At 58.0% G+C, this 15,805-nt stretch overlaps 10 protein-coding genes across 10 annotated transcripts, besides 6 other annotated features; all 10 read right to left on the bottom strand.

The window, feature by feature from the left end:
• Window positions 1-71: 71 nt before the first annotated feature.
• Window positions 72-677, bottom strand: Tco025E_01167 (snoRNP protein GAR1; the record flags this gene model as incomplete). The annotated part of the gene is made up of 1 exon (XM_029368105.1): window positions 72-677. The coding sequence occupies one exon, from the start codon at window positions 675-677 to the stop codon at window positions 72-74; it is 606 nt and encodes a 201-aa protein (XP_029231770.1).
• A 352-nt stretch (window positions 678-1,029) lies between these two features.
• Window positions 1,030-1,052: a microsatellite.
• Window positions 1,053-1,098: 46 nt separating this feature from the next.
• Tco025E_01166 (DCN1-like protein 2) lies at window positions 1,099-1,872 on the bottom strand (the record flags this gene model as incomplete). The annotated part of the gene is made up of 1 exon (XM_029368104.1): window positions 1,099-1,872. The coding sequence occupies one exon, from the start codon at window positions 1,870-1,872 to the stop codon at window positions 1,099-1,101; it is 774 nt and encodes a 257-aa protein (XP_029231769.1).
• A 255-nt stretch (window positions 1,873-2,127) lies between these two features.
• Window positions 2,128-2,156: a microsatellite.
• A 246-nt stretch (window positions 2,157-2,402) lies between these two features.
• Window positions 2,403-7,028, bottom strand: Tco025E_01165 (putative Unc104-like kinesin; the record flags this gene model as incomplete). Its single annotated transcript, XM_029368103.1, has 1 exon — window positions 2,403-7,028. The coding sequence occupies one exon, from the start codon at window positions 7,026-7,028 to the stop codon at window positions 2,403-2,405; it is 4,626 nt and encodes a 1,541-aa protein (XP_029231768.1).
• A 66-nt stretch (window positions 7,029-7,094) lies between these two features.
• Window positions 7,095-7,116: a microsatellite.
• A 289-nt stretch (window positions 7,117-7,405) lies between these two features.
• Window positions 7,406-7,429: a microsatellite.
• Window positions 7,430-7,463: 34 nt separating this feature from the next.
• On the bottom strand, window positions 7,464-9,149 carry Tco025E_01164 (uncharacterized protein; the record flags this gene model as incomplete). The annotated part of the gene is made up of 1 exon (XM_029368102.1): window positions 7,464-9,149. The coding sequence occupies one exon, from the start codon at window positions 9,147-9,149 to the stop codon at window positions 7,464-7,466; it is 1,686 nt and encodes a 561-aa protein (XP_029231767.1).
• Window positions 9,150-9,302: 153 nt separating this feature from the next.
• Window positions 9,303-9,327: a microsatellite.
• Window positions 9,328-9,489: 162 nt separating this feature from the next.
• On the bottom strand, window positions 9,490-10,701 carry Tco025E_01163 (uncharacterized protein; the record flags this gene model as incomplete). Its single annotated transcript, XM_029368101.1, has 1 exon — window positions 9,490-10,701. The coding sequence occupies one exon, from the start codon at window positions 10,699-10,701 to the stop codon at window positions 9,490-9,492; it is 1,212 nt and encodes a 403-aa protein (XP_029231766.1).
• Window positions 10,702-11,101: 400 nt separating this feature from the next.
• On the bottom strand, window positions 11,102-11,404 carry Tco025E_01162 (uncharacterized protein; the record flags this gene model as incomplete). Its single annotated transcript, XM_029368100.1, has 1 exon — window positions 11,102-11,404. One exon carries the CDS (start codon window positions 11,402-11,404, stop codon window positions 11,102-11,104), a length of 303 nt encoding a protein of 100 aa, XP_029231765.1.
• Window positions 11,405-11,765: 361 nt separating this feature from the next.
• Window positions 11,766-12,377, bottom strand: Tco025E_01161 (uncharacterized protein; the record flags this gene model as incomplete). Its single annotated transcript, XM_029368099.1, has 1 exon — window positions 11,766-12,377. One exon carries the CDS (start codon window positions 12,375-12,377, stop codon window positions 11,766-11,768), a length of 612 nt encoding a protein of 203 aa, XP_029231764.1.
• Window positions 12,378-12,679: 302 nt separating this feature from the next.
• On the bottom strand, window positions 12,680-13,351 carry Tco025E_01160 (uncharacterized protein; the record flags this gene model as incomplete). The annotated part of the gene is made up of 1 exon (XM_029368098.1): window positions 12,680-13,351. One exon carries the CDS (start codon window positions 13,349-13,351, stop codon window positions 12,680-12,682), a length of 672 nt encoding a protein of 223 aa, XP_029231763.1.
• Window positions 13,352-13,389: 38 nt separating this feature from the next.
• Window positions 13,390-14,166, bottom strand: Tco025E_01159 (uncharacterized protein; the record flags this gene model as incomplete). The annotated part of the gene is made up of 1 exon (XM_029368097.1): window positions 13,390-14,166. One exon carries the CDS (start codon window positions 14,164-14,166, stop codon window positions 13,390-13,392), a length of 777 nt encoding a protein of 258 aa, XP_029231762.1.
• Window positions 14,167-14,433: 267 nt separating this feature from the next.
• Window positions 14,434-15,354, bottom strand: Tco025E_01158 (serine/threonine protein phosphatase; the record flags this gene model as incomplete). The annotated part of the gene is made up of 1 exon (XM_029368096.1): window positions 14,434-15,354. The coding sequence occupies one exon, from the start codon at window positions 15,352-15,354 to the stop codon at window positions 14,434-14,436; it is 921 nt and encodes a 306-aa protein (XP_029231761.1).
• Window positions 15,355-15,604: 250 nt separating this feature from the next.
• Window positions 15,605-15,623: a microsatellite.
• Window positions 15,624-15,805: the final 182 nt, after the last annotated feature.

Raw genomic sequence — 15,805 nt, 5'->3', positions numbered from 1 at the left:
AGTAACCACGACCACGACCGCGACCGCCGCCGCCGCCGAAGCCGCCGCGACCACCGCGACTGCCGCCGAAGTTACCGCGACCACCACCGCCGACCGCCGAAGCCGCCGCCGAAGTTACCGCGACCACCGCCGCCGCCGAAGTTACCGCGACCACCGCCGCCGCCGAAGCCGCCGCGACCACCGCCGCCGCCACCGTTTGCGCCTCGGCCGCCACGACCGCCGCCTCCGCGGCCACCGCGTCCTCGTGGCTTTGGTGGGTCCGTGAACAGACGCATTGGGGTGATCTGTGTGGGGGAGACAAAGATGTTATCCCCTTCACTAATGGACCCTGCCTGCACCCCAGGAACGGGCTTCACCGAAAACATCACATCGGTTGTGCTTCCCATCACTTCATCAATCTTGCCAATTTTAGCCTTGTTTTCGGTGTACACAAACGCATTGAAGCGCGGCACCACTTCGGGGATCGTGACTTTGTACACCAGATCCCCCTCTGCGGCGTTCATGAAGGTGCCGATGAGCTCCAGTGTTTCTGGTGGGTCCGGTTCCGCCTCACGGCCACCACCGCGGCCGCCGCGACCACCGCCGCCCCTTCCACCTCGTGGGCCGCCGAAGCCGCGACCGCCGCCGAAGCCGCCGCCACCGCCTCTGCCAAACCCACCGCCTCCACCGCGTGCCATTGTTGGGAGCGCTGAGGAACTGTTATGCAAAAAGAAGAACTACGTGGCAAAAAAAAAAACACTCACACAAGTAAAAGTAGTGGTAACAGCACGCAGGACCCTCCGCCCCTCCACCTCTTCACTCCAGAAGTGGCAGGGCAGACATGTGCAGAAAGGTCCTCGTTCACCGTCCCACCCCCGATGCCCACGTTCCTCGGCAGCAAGCCGCCAGCCAAGGGCGCAAGACTCACCCCCACGTTCCTTCTTCTGCAGACCGTAGCGGAGGTAAAATGCCCTGGAAATAGCATCCTCCAGTTCATTCTATTCCCGCAGAAATCCCCCACTTTCCATTATGCGATGGAGAGAATGGGGGACACACACACGCACACACACACAAGGAAAGTGGTGCTAGAGACAAACAACACAAACAGCAGTAAAAATCTCACGAAGACGCTTTGCACCATTCCACATAGTCGCCTATGACATATGGCCACTTGTCCTCCGCACTGTAGGCCTCGTTATTTGGGACGGTGGAGAGGAAAGCCTCAATCTCCCTCCACAGATCTCGGCTAACGTCTCGTTTATAGACGGTTGAACACCAGTTAATCCATTGCTCTATGCGAGGTGCTCGTTGGAAAAGCACACCCCAGGCCTTCACGGCCGTTCCACAAGGCATAAGACGAGCCTCCTCACCACGGATATAATCATAGAGCGCATTGTAGAACTCCTTGAAGGCGTCTCCTCTGGCTTCTTTCACCCACTCCACGAGAATCTTCTTCAGATCTTGTGGCTGATCAATTTTGTACGTGTACATCGTTTTAAGCCAATCTGCACGGGGAATGCAGCCGCCTCGTGTGACACCCATCTTCCAAATTAGCGCATACATCTCAAAAGAGTCTGGTTCTATCTCAAGCTCCCCGCAAAGGCGATAAATACCATTCATACCAAACGCATCAACCCCATCAACTCGGTCACGGCTGAGAAACCGCTCAAAGAGGGCTTCCATGTCACTTCTGGCGTTGCCTGTGACCGTGAGACTTTTGGAAACAACCGAGGCTCGGGGGGGCTGCTTGGCTGCCGCTGCTGCTGCCACTACTGTGGGGACTTTGGGTGCCGTTGTATTTGTTGCGGAGCGGGCGACGCCACTAGCCGACTGCACCCGATTTAAGGAGATGCCTTGTGAGGCGGATAAGCCTCGCTGCGCTCTTGGAGGCATTATTTTCTTGCTGCTGTCGACTGTCACTACTTGATGCGCCTGCAGCCACGCTTGTGTAGCGGCCGCAATAAGAAGAAGAAAGGCATGAGGAGGAATAAGGTGCAAGACCAAAGAGCAACGCGTAGAAGATCACCCCCGAATGAAATATAGGGCCCCTCGCAGGATGTAAGTTCGCTCGCAAACAATAGGGTAAAATAGTACAGCAAAAACTCATAGAAGGGGGGAGGAATACTGTTGGAATACGATAAGATAAACTCTCTTGCTTTTCTTTTTCTTTTCTTTTCCATCCATTCTCTCCTTGTTCGCACTCGAACCACTTATTTCCGTCAATGGCGCTTAGGCACACTCCTTTTCAAGAAGAAAAGAAAAGGCAAAAACATAATAATAGAGGGGGAGAAAAAAAAAGTGGGAATCAAATCAATAATGGCATTAACGATATACGCAAAGACATAATATAAGAAAGAGAGGTGAACTATGTGTATCCTTTCTTGGTGCTGTAATCACTCCTGCGGCAGTTCCCAATCCGCCGCCTAACAGGCCGCGTTCTGTGGCCGCTGTAGCATCACGTAGTTGTGGTACGTCATGGGGTCACTGGCCTGCATGACCCGTGTCCAACGGCGACGGCGGACAAGACTCGTCTTGGAGAGCCTGGTGGGGTGAAACGGCTGATCAAACCCCTCGCTGTACGTCCACCCTTCCGCGTCATGCGGAAAAACCTCGTGCCGCCACAGATTGAGCCACACCCACTTGCTCCGGTCTGGCAGCACACAGCCCTCCCGGCTGCACTCCGTTGTGGCCTCTTCTCCGGAAAAACTGTAGGCGTGGTGCTGGGAGAAGACCGTCGGCACCCAGCACTTCCCCTCGAGTATTTGGTTTTCGTAGCAGGAAACCACGAGCACGTCCCGCTCGGACTCCAGGCCGGCAAGGCCCGCCGTGTCTCGCTCATACGCTGCCAGAAAGAGTGTCCCCGACAAAGTTCCCACGTGGCAGGCACGGTAGTAAAGCGCAGTTGAGAACTCCACCACCTCCCCCAATTGAAGCATGTCCTTCAGCGGGAGAGTCCCCGAGGCAATGACGGACTGCTCTCGCGTCGCCGCCGCGGGAAGGAAACCCAAGAGAGAAAATGTCACCGCTTGCAGCCGCAAAAAGGTCGCGTTGCTGACTGTTGGCGCCACCACAGGCACTGCCGGCCCCGACAACTTGTATGCATCGCCCTCCTTGAACAAGGCCGTGAGCAACGGACTTTGCTCTATCCAGTCGGCGGAGATGCGCAACTCCGGGGAGCCCACCGCAGGGATGCGATGATTCGGGGAGGCAAGAGTCAAGTTGTCAAACACCAACTGTACGCGTGGAACCTCCTCGCTAAAAACGCCCAGATAGGCCCGCTGACAAAACACATCCGCCGCGATAAAGGCGTTTGGTGCCGCCAAAGCCCTAGATGTGGTGTACTGCTTGACGTCAAGACGACACACGCGGGGGCGAAATGCGTAGAAGATGCGAATTGGCTCTGTGGCAGTTAATATTGCGCTGCTTGGGGTCGCCTCCACCAAGTCCGACATGAGATTCCCGGCCTTCATCTGTGCAAGGAGCATGTCCTCCTGCCTAAAATCGGCGCCAAAATTGAAGGCGCCTGAGACGACAAAATAATCAAATCGTGCCCCAATGTCAACAAAGGGGTCGCCGAAGGGAAAGCTGCTCATCATCAAACGCATGGCAGCCGCACGCCGTGAGACTGTGCATTCTATCGGCTTCGCATTCAACAAAAGTATGCCTATGCCTACCTCGTTGAGGCGCAGGGCACACCCCACGGAGGTAAAGGCGCCTTTCGGGATATCATCTCTGAACACCGGCGTCGTCTCCATCGCCTCGATGTGTGAAGTGCGCAAAATAAACGAATGTCGCACGATAACGATCATGGCATTGTTGGTCTTCCTCCGCTTCGAAGAAACAGTTGTGTTTGCCAGGACGTAGTGCAGCGATGGCCCCAAGTAGTCGAGGAAATACTTCGAGAGAGCGTCGTTGCCAATAAAGGCCCGTGGGACATCCATGACCCCTATAACGTACACCTCGTGGGAGCCTTGCGGCATAAAACTGTTGAGCACGGCGGCACTGCGTGGCAGCGGACGATCTCGCATCGAGAAGCAGCCGTACCACATATCCACTACTTCGTACGGCGTTCGAGCCACCATAAACTTGGAATCACCACTCACCCTCACTGATTTCGCGTTGGGGCGGTCAATTGTGGTGCCCTGCACGTGCAGAATGACATCCTGCTCATTTCCCAAACAGAGTGACGGGCACCACATAATTGAATTGCGGCGCAGCGCCATGGCAACCTCGTAGAATCGGTGCCGTCGTCCTGTGCAAGTGAACTCCAATTCATACGGGTGCGGCGCCTCAAAGAAGTGAAGCGTTAGCCGCCTCGAGTTGCAGGGATCCTTTTCCACCCGAAACAAATTCCCAGCCGGGTAATGGAAAGACATGTATCCGGTCATGTCCAAGTTTGCAAAGCGACGCTTGAAGAAATCCACCAACCAGATGCGGTCTTTTTTACCCCCAATGAGTGTCGCACCGTTTATTTTAATAACCTTAAACGGCTCTAGTAGATAGCGGTTGTTGGGAAGGGCATGAGAGGGGACCACCAGCGTCGTAAGAGCCGTGAATGGCGCAAGAAGGGGAGTAGTAGCCGGTAGCGAAGCTGCATCAGTGGACGTGGCAGCATCAATAGCCGCATCACCGGTAACTGTTGTAGTAGCCGTAGATGCATCAGCAGCATTCACGGCAGCAGCATCGACGGCCGTATCCGCATCGGTGGCTGTGACAGCATCGGATTTCGTCGCATGTGATGTGTCGTTCCCCACAATTCCATTTGCTGCATCCGGCGCGATTTCCTTTTCCGCGGCAATCGTCTCTTTTGGGGTAATGGAGTCAGTTGTCATTCCCTGCGGAACCGCCGCCGCGCAGTGCTTGGGGGCGTTCGACACGTCAAAGGCCTCCCGCTCGTGACCACTCGGTTGCACACCCCCCACGATCTCGAGCAGCTCTTGACCCGCGGCCGCCGCGTTTACGTCGTTGCCCCCGTCGCCATTCTCGTCCAGCCGCACGTCGCCCGCGGGGTGCGCCGCCGCCGCCGCCTCGCCGCGCTCCTCGTCTTTGGCGCCCGCCGACTCGTCGGCGGCGACGTCAAGGTCCAGCTCGAGGTCGAGCTCCAGGTCACTTTCGTCCAGCACGAGGGAGTCGTCCAGCTCCGCCAGGAGATCCGAGTCGGCGCTGCCGCCGCCGCCGGCATGCACGCCGTCCGCGGCATCTGCCGCCTCTTCCGCGGGCTCGTGCGCCTCAAACCTCTCCTCCAACTCCAGCAGCTCCTCCAGAAGCAAGTCCTCGTCAACCACCAGATCCGCGGCGGCAGTGGACGACGAAGACGGAGGCGCTTCCCCGCCTACTTTTTCCCCAGTCACGTTGCCGTGTCTATCAAGAAACCGCCGCTGCTGCCCCCCACGCGGTGTCGCGGCGCTCTCCGCCGGCGGCTGCTCGCTCCCAACGCTCTCAAGGGTCCTCGCCAAGCCACGCCCTGTGGCTTTGCCATCATCCTTCAGCTGCAGCCGCACATCGCCGGGGCGCTCGAGTGGCAGCACCGTGCCATTGGCGGCCCGAGGAGTGTTTGCAGTTGCCGTCACACGCGTCGCGGTGGAGGCCGCGTTTTGCTCCGACTCCAGCACGGCCACTTGCTGTAGCAGCTGCTCCACCTCTGTGTCGCCCCGCCCCCCGAGCCGCTTCTTCGCCTCTTCAATGTGCTGCAAAAGGCCGTGAATCCGTCGCTCCTTCTCTGCGTTGTCGTGCCGCAGGTGCGCGATCTCCCCCCGTTGCGCCTCCAACTCCTCCTCCAGTCGCTGCATCTCACTCTTGTGCTCCTCCATCAGGCGCCGCGACTCCGCCAACTTTTCATCCATGGTCATTTGCAGTTCCTTCTGAAAGGCCTCACTCGCCGCAAGCTGCTCCGCAAGACCGTCCCTATCACTCTCGGATGCCCCCTGCAGCTGGCACTTAAGCTGCTCAATCTCCTTCTGAAGAGCGGCAATCACCTCGTTGTTGTTGCTTTCGTTGACAACCGCCTTGTTCACAATCCTCTTCGCCCGCTCGGCGTACCGCAGCGTACTCATCGTCTCCTCATACTGTGCCGAGGAGGGACTGATCGTTGCGAGCATAACCGTCTTGGAGTTCCCACCCAAATTGTCCTTCAGAATCCACGTGAGGACGGAGTCACGGTAGGGAATATGCCGCTGCCGCCCCGTCTCCTGCTCCTCCGCGAGGCTGCTGATGACGTTCCCCAAACACATGAGCGACTTATTGATGTTTGCCCCCTCCGTGAACCGCTTACCTGTCGCCATCGACTTCGACGCCCGCTCGCTGCCCGCGAGGTCAACCAGATTCAGCTTAGACGTCTTTGTTGTCACTAGTCGGCCATTCGTCCGCCGCTGCGTCAGGGTGACCACAAAGACCGCGTGGGAGCGGCTGCTGACGGCGTTCATCGCCGTTGCCCCCGAGGTGCGGATCTTGTTGCCGTCGTCTAGCAGCCGCAGGAGTTCGTCCTCCGTGGAGACGAGGAACTTTGTGAGTCCCTCAATGAAGGGCCCAAACTTTGGATGCTCACGCACCCGCAGCGTGGAGTTGTCAAAGTCCCCCGCGGCCGGGCAGAGGAGGCAGCGCACCCGCTCGTTGTAGATTTCAAAGAAGGACACCTCCACGCAGGACTCCACGCCACTGCTGGCAAGGTTATTTACCTCGGTGAATAGGCTCGCCGCCACCCGAGGAATGACCCCTAAATCTGTGGGGATCCCCATCATTGAGTACGTCTTGCCGCTGCCTGTCTGGCCGTACGCGAAGATGCAGCCGTTGTAGCCCGTCACCACATGATTCATCAGCTCCGAGGCCACGCACCTGTAGACGGTGCTCTGCGACGCGTGTGGATTGGTGCAGCCCTCCGAAACTACCTGCGTGGACCAGAGCGCCTCGTCAAAAGCGAACTTCCCACCGAGGCCCTCCAACGAGTCCAGCACCGTCACCTCACCGTCGTTCATGCGCACAATAACCGTCGTCTTCTCGGCCTGCTCGTCGAGACTGAGAGGTCTGCAACGGACAGCAACCTTCACAGACATTCTGCTGCCTCGCGTGCTTTTTTTATGTATTTTGCTCAGTGGGTTGCTTCGTCTCTCTCGCTCTCGGTGTGTGTGTGTGTGTGTGTGTCGGTGCGGGATGCCGTCTGCCCCGGCCCAAGCCGCAGACGCAGAGGGAAATTAAAAAAAAACAGCGAAGGAAAAAAACAGCGAAGACGAATGAAGGGCGGAGAAAAACACTTCTAGGCGACCGCAGCAGCAACAAGAGGGAAAAGAGTGCCGGGGTCCACGACAATAGCCGCACCGACACACACACAGAGACACAGAAACAGGGAGCGGTAGTGGATAACGAGGGGCAGTTTGGCTCGCGGAGAATGAAGAAAAAGTGGAGGTGTTGTTCAGAAGGAAGATAGGAGGAAACAACAACACACACACACACACACTCTCTCTCTTTGTTTAACTCTTCTCGCGTGTGCCTTATTCATCTGATGAGACATCTATGCCATTGCAGCGAACCACACTATCGATGATGCCGCTCATTGAGACGAGGCTGTCCCGCGTCAGCGCGCCTGCTGAGCTCTGGAACAGGAGAAACTCCTGCAGGACGGCGACGATGAGCGTCATGGGTTTCGTCGCCACCTTCTTCAGCGCCGCCGTCCCTCGCGTGGCGTGGGCGACAGCCGTCATGACGGGAACGCGCAGCTGCAGCCTGGGCGTAGCGCAGAGGGAGAGGACGGCTAGAAGCAGCGCGTAGTAGCCGGCGAGGACGTGCCTCTCCGTGCCCTCGGCATGGTACGCGCGAAAGGCCAAACCCGCGACGCGCGTCAAAAACGAGGCGTCCTCGACAAGAAAACCGGTGAACTCGTCGGCGTGCTCGCGCGCCTCCCACTTGACGATGTTCGTGGTGAGGCAGAGCGTGAATGCAAGTGTGTCAGGAATCGCCTCGGCGTCTGTCAAAGTGTCCGCGGCCACAAGCGCCAGGGCGCGGCTCTGCTGCGGAGATCCGCTCAGCACGGAGGGAACCAAACCCGTCACATTCGTCAACACGCGCAGGGCGGCGTTTTTCTCCTCGCCGCGTGCTTCGCCCACGCCGCCTCGCGTCTCAGCCTCGGTGATGAGACGCACCAGCGAGGCAGCCGTCATCCGCAGCTCGGAGGCGTAGGCCCCGCGTAGTCCCTCGCAGAGCGTCACAGCCTCCAGCAAGTGCAGCGCGTCCGCACACTCCTCGGCCCCAAGCAGGGCGGAAACCGTCTTAAAACCCCCGAACTCAGCAAAGACAAGGCAAACGCTGGGAACAGATGGGTGGGAAACGCCCCTGTTTTGTCTAAAGACAACCTCCAGCAACACACGAAGCGCCAACGCGGCGGAAGAAGTACCCTCCTCCTCCTCCTCACAGAGTGCATTTACGCCTGCCTTAAGTTCAGCTAGGCCGGATGGACGCGCCGGCACGACTGCGGCTGGCCGAGCTCGCTGGGACCAGTGCAAAGGCCGCGTGCACTGTGTATGCGCATCAACGGCGGCCGCTGGACATCGTTGACAGCACTGAAGGAGGAACTTCATCAGCTCCGCCCCGTAAACCACCTCCGCGTCGCTTAACTTCACAAGCAGGGCAATAAACCGCAGGAAGCACTGCTGATACTCCTCAGAGAGTCCAGAGGTAGTGCCGCTGCAGAGCAGCTCGAACAGTTTGGGCTGCGTCCCTGAACGCTTGAGCGACAGCATGACTGGCTCGGCGCCATGCTTTGAGAAGTGATCGACGAATGCGACTAAAGCCGCCGGGGTGCGCGCGGAGGAAGCGACCCGTGCCAGGTAGAGAGACATGTCTGCAAGCTCCTCCTCTGCCCGGAAAAAAAAACTCATTTCTGTTGCAAATGCACTCGTCGTGCTCTTTTGGGAATCTGACGAGTTGATGCCCCCACTTGACGACGTCAACAGTCGCGAGGCAGGGCTGCTGGTGCTTGTCGAGGTCACATTCCTGCTCTCGCTGCGGCTGCGACTGCGGCTGCGGCTGCGACTGCTACTGCAGCCCCGCTGCGCCACCGCTGCGTCGCTGGCCCGCTGCAAGGACGCACCCTCCACCCGGGACTCGTCGAGGCGGCTGCAGGAGAGAATTTCTTCAAGGAAGCCGGCAACATCGGAAACAGCGCGTCTGCGCTTCCCCATTTTTTTTCTTTTTCTTTTTTTTTTGCTGCTTGCACGTCCCCTTCCGTGCAGAAGAAGAAATAAACAAGTGAAACAAAACAAGAAGAATGCAAAAGCGGAATGATTACAATGCACCCGCCGCGTACATGGAGCCGACGGCACGGCACGGCACGGCACACACACACACACAAATACACACGAGTGGGAGGGTCGGGGAGTCACGGAAAAGAGGCGCACATTTTTGCGCAAGTAGAGTGGCGTGGGGATTCCCTTTTGCGCTCAGGCACCCTCTCTCTCTCTTCCCCCCTTCACCCGCCCCTCCAGCGCCTACGCAGAAGAAGAGAGGCCGGGGGCGCGCGGCTCACGACGCATCCCCGCGCAGTACGCCGTCGTAGATCTTGTCGAGGCTCTCCTCGGTGAGGACGCGCGCCCCCTTCGCCTGCGTCCGCGCAACCTCCCCGCCGCAGCCCAAGATGACCTCCCGCGCCACCCCCCGCACCTTCTGCGGAAGCGCACCCAAGTGAAACGACATTCCCTGCAAAACGGGGGTCTTGCCGGGGCGAAAAATAACCTCTCGCAGACTTGCCGCGCTGTAGGTGCGGGAGCCGTGACTCAGCGCCGGCACGTACTTCTCCAGCTGGGCCGTATCCCCATTTTCTAAAAAGTTTTCCGTGACAACAGGAATTCCCCGCCCAACGGCGACGAGGAGCTTTGGCGTTCTCGCCACCGGGGAGCCGACGACGAGCAAATCCGCGTCAGTGATTTTGTCAGTCGTCTGCCACCCCAGTTTTTTCGCTAATTTCTGCGCCCGCGCCTTCTCCGTGCCGTCCATGCCGGAGAAGCACACCCACCTCGCACGAAGAGGAGAGAAAACGGGCCTGGCGGCGCCTCGAGGCGGGGTTGTCTCGCGCTCCACTCGACGACGCTTCTTCCCCGGCGTAGGGGACGTCCCCAGAGAGGGCGGAAGACCAACACCCTCGCCCGCGCGCTCGTCAGGCACGCACCCGTGGGAGCCCTCCAAGTCTGCCCCTTTTGCCCCCGTCTCCGCAGGGTCGCCAGCTCGCTCGAGGAGGCTGTGGATGGCGGCCGTGGCGGCAACCCGCGTATCCGTAGAGGCGCAGAGAATCTCACTGTGTGTGCCGCTGAGGTTTGTGGGGCACGACGCGTTCGGCGACGACGGCGCGGAGAGCGGCGTGGCACCGCTCCTCTGGTCACACGCGTCACCTGCCGCGCAGGCGCCCGTCTCGAGGCGCATCTCGACGTCACCGAAGATGACGCGGTTGCCCGGCTTCAGTTGGTAGGAGCGCTGCGGCTCGAGGCGAATGCCGTGGCCCGCGTTGACGGCCAAAAACGTCCCGTTGGTGCTGTTGCAGTCCGAGAGCCACACATCGCCGTTGCCGGCCACCTCAATCACCGCCTGTACCCGGCTGATCGTGGCGAAGGGGGACTCCAGGCTCACAAAGGAGACGCCCTCGACCGCGGAAACGGCGGCGCTGCGGCCAATGACGTTCTTCCCCGGACGCAGCAGCTCCCGCTTCCCGCTCGCCGCGTCAACGAGGAAGTAGTGCTCCATCCCCGCACCCCAGCGCGCTATCAGTGACACAAATATCGTCCTCCAGTCAAAGGAAAGAAGTAAAAAAGCAACACAAAAAAAAGAAAAGCAACAACAGAATAACAAGGAGGCAAATGCTTAAAAAGAAAAACCAAAAAGGAGGACGAGACGACAGCAGAGGGGGTGCAAACACACCACAATAAGCCGGCTCACCCCCGCAATAACCACCAAGCGGAAGTCACAAGAGCTGCAGCGGACGAATTGAAGGCGACATCGGCGGCGGCGGTAGTGCTTACACGGTATTGAATCGTGCGGTGCCCCTCCGTGCCCTCCCTTCCCCCTCCATTTCTCCACAGAAGCGCCGCAAGAATGCATCCACCAACCCATCTAGACAAAAATGAGATAAAAACTGGGGCACCGCTTACGTCGTCGTCAGTGCGTCCGCCGCATTTCTCTTCACCACGACACCAAAATTTCCTCCCTGGCCCGCAATCGTGGTGGCGATGTATACTACATCGTCAAACGTCATGGAGAGGCGTTTGACGGCTTCTCCAGGCTGCAGCAAAGTAGATGCCTGCTGCACTATCGTATACGCCAGCTGCTGCTTCTCCTCATCCTCGAAGTCGCCACTGCTCGTCATCACCTGGCCGAGGGAGGTGAAGATGACAAAGTGGTTGACGCCCCTATTAAGGAACTGGTCCTTCACCCAACCGGCCTGGCTCATCGGCAGACACACAACCACACAACCTCACACCTAAAACGAGAAGGCACAGAAAAAAGTGGAAACAAAAGGTCAAGCTGCACTTCAACAACAAGTAAGACAGTCGCAACTCCCAAATCATGCACGCCCGCCGGTCCCACATAGAGAAAATATGCAACTCCAAAGAAAGCAAAGGATGAGAAAGCATACACTTTTGTTTCACTCCCCCCCCCCCCCAGTTGTCATTGTTGCTACTGATGTGAGTCTAACTGTGCTTATGCAAATCTATCCTTCTTTCTCTCTGTGCGCGCCGTATGAGAAACTACAATAACAATTTACAAAGAAATGACTATCACACGCCTACACGCTGACGGCGCGGGGTAACTCAATAGTGTTTCTTGGGGCTCTTCTTCATTTTTGGTTTGCTCTGGAAATGCACATGCAGCTGCTCCTCAAAGCTGAGATCTTCTAGCACCATCGGTTTGGGCTTCCCGCGCCAGTGCGGCCCCATAAAGTGCTGCCGATCCGTTAACTCCTTGTGCCGCATCACAGCATCGGGATCCATGTTTCCGTAGCCCCAATTGGTCATGGGCACAAAATCGCGCCTCCCAGCCCCGTGTGGAAAGGCGTCGGGGGACTCCTTCTCCGTTCGCTTTGTGAGGCGCCTTTCGTGGTTCTCGAGGGGATTCACAACTCCCCAGTCGTACTTTTCGCTTGCGTTTGGGAGAAGACGCAGTCGCTGCTTCGACACACACATGCGGCCGTAGGAAATGCGGTCCAGCGCACTCGCCAGCTGCAGCTGAAGCGAGTGTCCGCCACAACCGCGGTTATGCAGCCACTTTTCTCGCACCTCCACCAAAGTATGCTGCCGCGTGAGCGGGTCGCTGACGCTCCGTGCAAGCGCGATGCACTCCTTGTACAGAGCCAGCTTGGCCACACGGCTGTGGATGTCCTTGCCCCGCGCCAGCGGCAGCGTCTGCAGCAGTTGCTTGTTCATGTCCCCCTTGGCATACCTCTCCTCCCGAACCCGGCGGCGGCGCGTCCACAAAACACACAAACACACACAGAAAAAAAAAGAATGAGGTAAACGCCGTTTCAATAAGTTAACAGGGTAGCGTCCATTGCAGAACGGCAAGAATAAAAAGCAAAATAGAATGCCTTTGGTAAAAAAGAAAAGCACGGAAACGCACTAAAACAAAAAATTAGCAACAAATGGAGGAGAGTAAGAAGATATATATATAGAGAGAGAGTAGAGAATCTTCTATAAAAACAATCTATGGACCGTCGCTCGTGCAGATGTCACGAGGAGACGGGTTTAAAATAAGAGAAAAGTGTTTTGGGCTGTGAGCGCAGCTGTTTCTCTATCTTCGGCTGCCTGCCGCTCCTTGCCGCCTCCACTGCGGTAGACTTCACGTTACCAGCGGGGCAAGGAGGGCTAACTTGGTCAGTGGGAGTGCTCTCGCTTGGATTTCCGTTCTGGAGGTCCGAGCGGGGGCTGCGCATCATCTCACCGCTGCGCCTGTGAAACTCCTCCTCTGAAATAACCTCGTTGGTTTCTTTATGACGGAACCGCACCACGTCTTTGCAGATGTATTCACCATCGTTAAGTACCATGTCGGTCTCCACCTCACGAACGTACTTCTTCTGGAATTCAACGACCCCGGGCCGAAAGAACCCTGTCAGCTTTGGCTGGGCCGCAGAGCCCATGCTCTCCTGCTGCCGCTGAAGGAGCTGTTTTTGCTGCTCCTTTTTTAATGCACCGGCGGTGGGCTCCGGGGCGCAAAACACCATCGGCGGTGCATCGTCGCAGAGGATGATGTCATCGTGCTCCTGAGCAGCGACGGCAACATCAAAAACAGGGGGGTCCTCATTCATAAACTCCTCGTCGCGGCGGAAAGAACTCCCCCTCGAACTGCTGTTGCTGCTGTGATGCCCCGCCTCGTCCTCCTCGTCAAGGAGGTTGTGCCGCATGGAGGCGCAAGCAACTGCCGGCGTGGGCGCACTGCCGTTCAAAACCCCGCTGTTATCTTTCGTTTCTTCGCGGACGCCCTGGCCAACTCCCTGAGGCTTTGGGTCTCTTCGCCGCTCCCACTCTTTCTACTTGTGACGCGGCGCTTCTTCGGCTTTGCCTCGGCCTCCTTTTTCGTGCCCTCCGCCGCTCGGGTGCGTTTGCCACCACTGAGCGTTTTCTTCAGGAGCTTCTCCGAACTCGTTGCGTTTGGCTGCTGGGACTCGCGCAACGGCTCCGGCTTTGGCGGCTTGGTCTCCACAGCTCCCGTGTCGAGGGCGGCGGCTGCGGGCTTCGCCGTCGTCGCCTCCTCCTCCCGCCCCGTCAGCCCCGCAGTGCCCTTCGGGGAGGCAGCCGCCATCTGCGGCGACGCCTGCGCCCCCCCGCCGCCGCCGCCCTCGACACGGGAGGCCGCCTCTTCTCGCGTCACCACGCGGTACTCCCGCCGCACAACGGCGGCGGAAGGCACCAACGAGGGCCCCGACCGCCGCGGCTCGAACCTCGCCGGGTCGCCTTGCCTCCGCAGCGCGTAGACGTCAAAGCGGGCGTCGTCAAGGGAGTCTTGAACTTTTTTTGCCTCATTGGCGTCGTGGCAGAGAAGCACCCGCTGCCGGTCGCGGTTGTCGCCGACAGTGACGGTGTACAACACCTCGTAGCCCGCCTCCGTGGCGCGGATGGCCTCGAAGGCGGCACTCACCTCCTCCTGCGGGAGATGCGCCTCCGAGGCGAGAAGGAGCGACGTCCCCCTCGCGCGTTCCAACAGCTGCGGAGTTGACATGATGTCGAGGGCGACTTCTACACATAGAAACGAGAGGGGGGGAGTAGTATGTATATGTATATGTATAGAATGGGACCCAAGGGGAAAACATTGCTGAGGCAATGCAGGGAGAAACACAAGTGCGAGGCAATTCTGCGGAGGAACCTGCAACTGGAGCTTTTTTTTCCCCCAGTGAAGGTGAAACAAAGGAATATTTTTTGCATGCGTTTTTTTTTTGATGCAGATAAATGATTTCGTTCGTTCTTTCTTCGTTTAAACTATACTCAACTATAAGAAAAAGAATGGCAGCATCTCTTCCGGGCCGTCAGCCTCGTACTGTTGCTTTACTTTTTCAAAGACAACGAACTCACGTGATTCATCCTCGTACACGCGGAGGACACTCGCGAAGTTATTGCAGCGATAGCAGTAGTTTGGCGCCGACCACACGGTGCAGACAAACTCCTCGTTAAAGTGATATGCGAACCCCTTCTGAACGAGTTGGTGGGCCCGCGCCAAAAGATTGAGGCCGTTGCGGTACAGGAACTCACGGGCTACATTTGCCCCGAATAAATGACCGGCGCCCCGCTGTGAGACGCCCCAGCCATCAACGTTTCCCGGGTCCGACCAGACGAGGTCCGAGAACGCGCCGTCGTTCGGGACCTCCTGCCGGCGCTTTAGCAGGTGGATGTGATGAATGGCGTGCACCTCCGGTGAGAGGCCGCCGTGCACACAGAGACCCCTGCCTTCTATCAGTGCCCCAATAGGCAGACAGTCGAAGACTTCCGTGCAGTGCCGCCACACATCCGCGGTCTTGAACTTTTTGTAGCACTCATCGTAGAAGCCGTAGACAGTCGACACCTGACGCGTCTCGTGGTTGCCGCGGATGAGGGTAATCTTCTCGGGGTACTTCGCCTTCATCAGGAAGAGGAAGGTGACCACCTCCACGCTGTTGAGCCCGCGGTCAACGAGGTCGCCTAGGAAAACGTAGTGCATGCTGCCGGTGCCAATTTCCCCCGCAAGGGCTAAAAAGTGCAGGAGATCCGGAAACTGCCCATGGATGTCGCCGCAAATGGTGACAGGGAGCGGCACATTCGGAACGTTGCTCTCGTAAAGAAAGAGGTTCATCACCGCGCTCAGGAGCATGCGCATCTCTCGGAGCTCAAGCGTCTCCATGCGACGGACCTTCTCCTCGAGCGCGTTCAAGTCCATCGTCCGCGCCTACAACGTTTGTCTACGCTCTGCTCTTGTGGTTATTTGCCGTCCCAGTGTGAGGGCACTTTTGACGCCGCGTGTGCGTGGGGGAGGACCACCTCTTTTCCCTGGCGAGTGCAGCTAGACAATTTTGGCAAAAAGCGGAAGAAAACTTTTTTTTCCTTTTCTCTCTCTCTCACACACGCACGCAGAGCCGCTCCCCGCCCTCCTCAGTAAGAGAGGCAGCAAGGCCACAGCATTCAATATCCACACACACACACGCACACGTCAAAACAGTGCGGGTGTGTGGGTTTAAGTCTTTGCCCAGGCGGCGTCAGTGTCGTTGCGCCCACCGAGCACTGTGAGAGGGAGAGATGATGATGAACACGCAGCCAAGAGCAAAGGTGAATAACAAGTGTATGGGGGGGAAAAAAAAAATACAAGACCAGCAACACTAAAACACAAGCAC

This window comes from Trypanosoma conorhini (genome assembly GCF_003719485.1).
Source record: "Trypanosoma conorhini strain 025E chromosome Unknown Tco_14.4_contig_00035, whole genome shotgun sequence".
NCBI classification, from domain to species: Eukaryota; Euglenozoa; class Kinetoplastea; order Trypanosomatida; family Trypanosomatidae; genus Trypanosoma; species Trypanosoma conorhini.
Note: the sequence above shows the minus strand (reverse complement) of the source record. Positions and strands in the feature narration are given on the sequence as shown.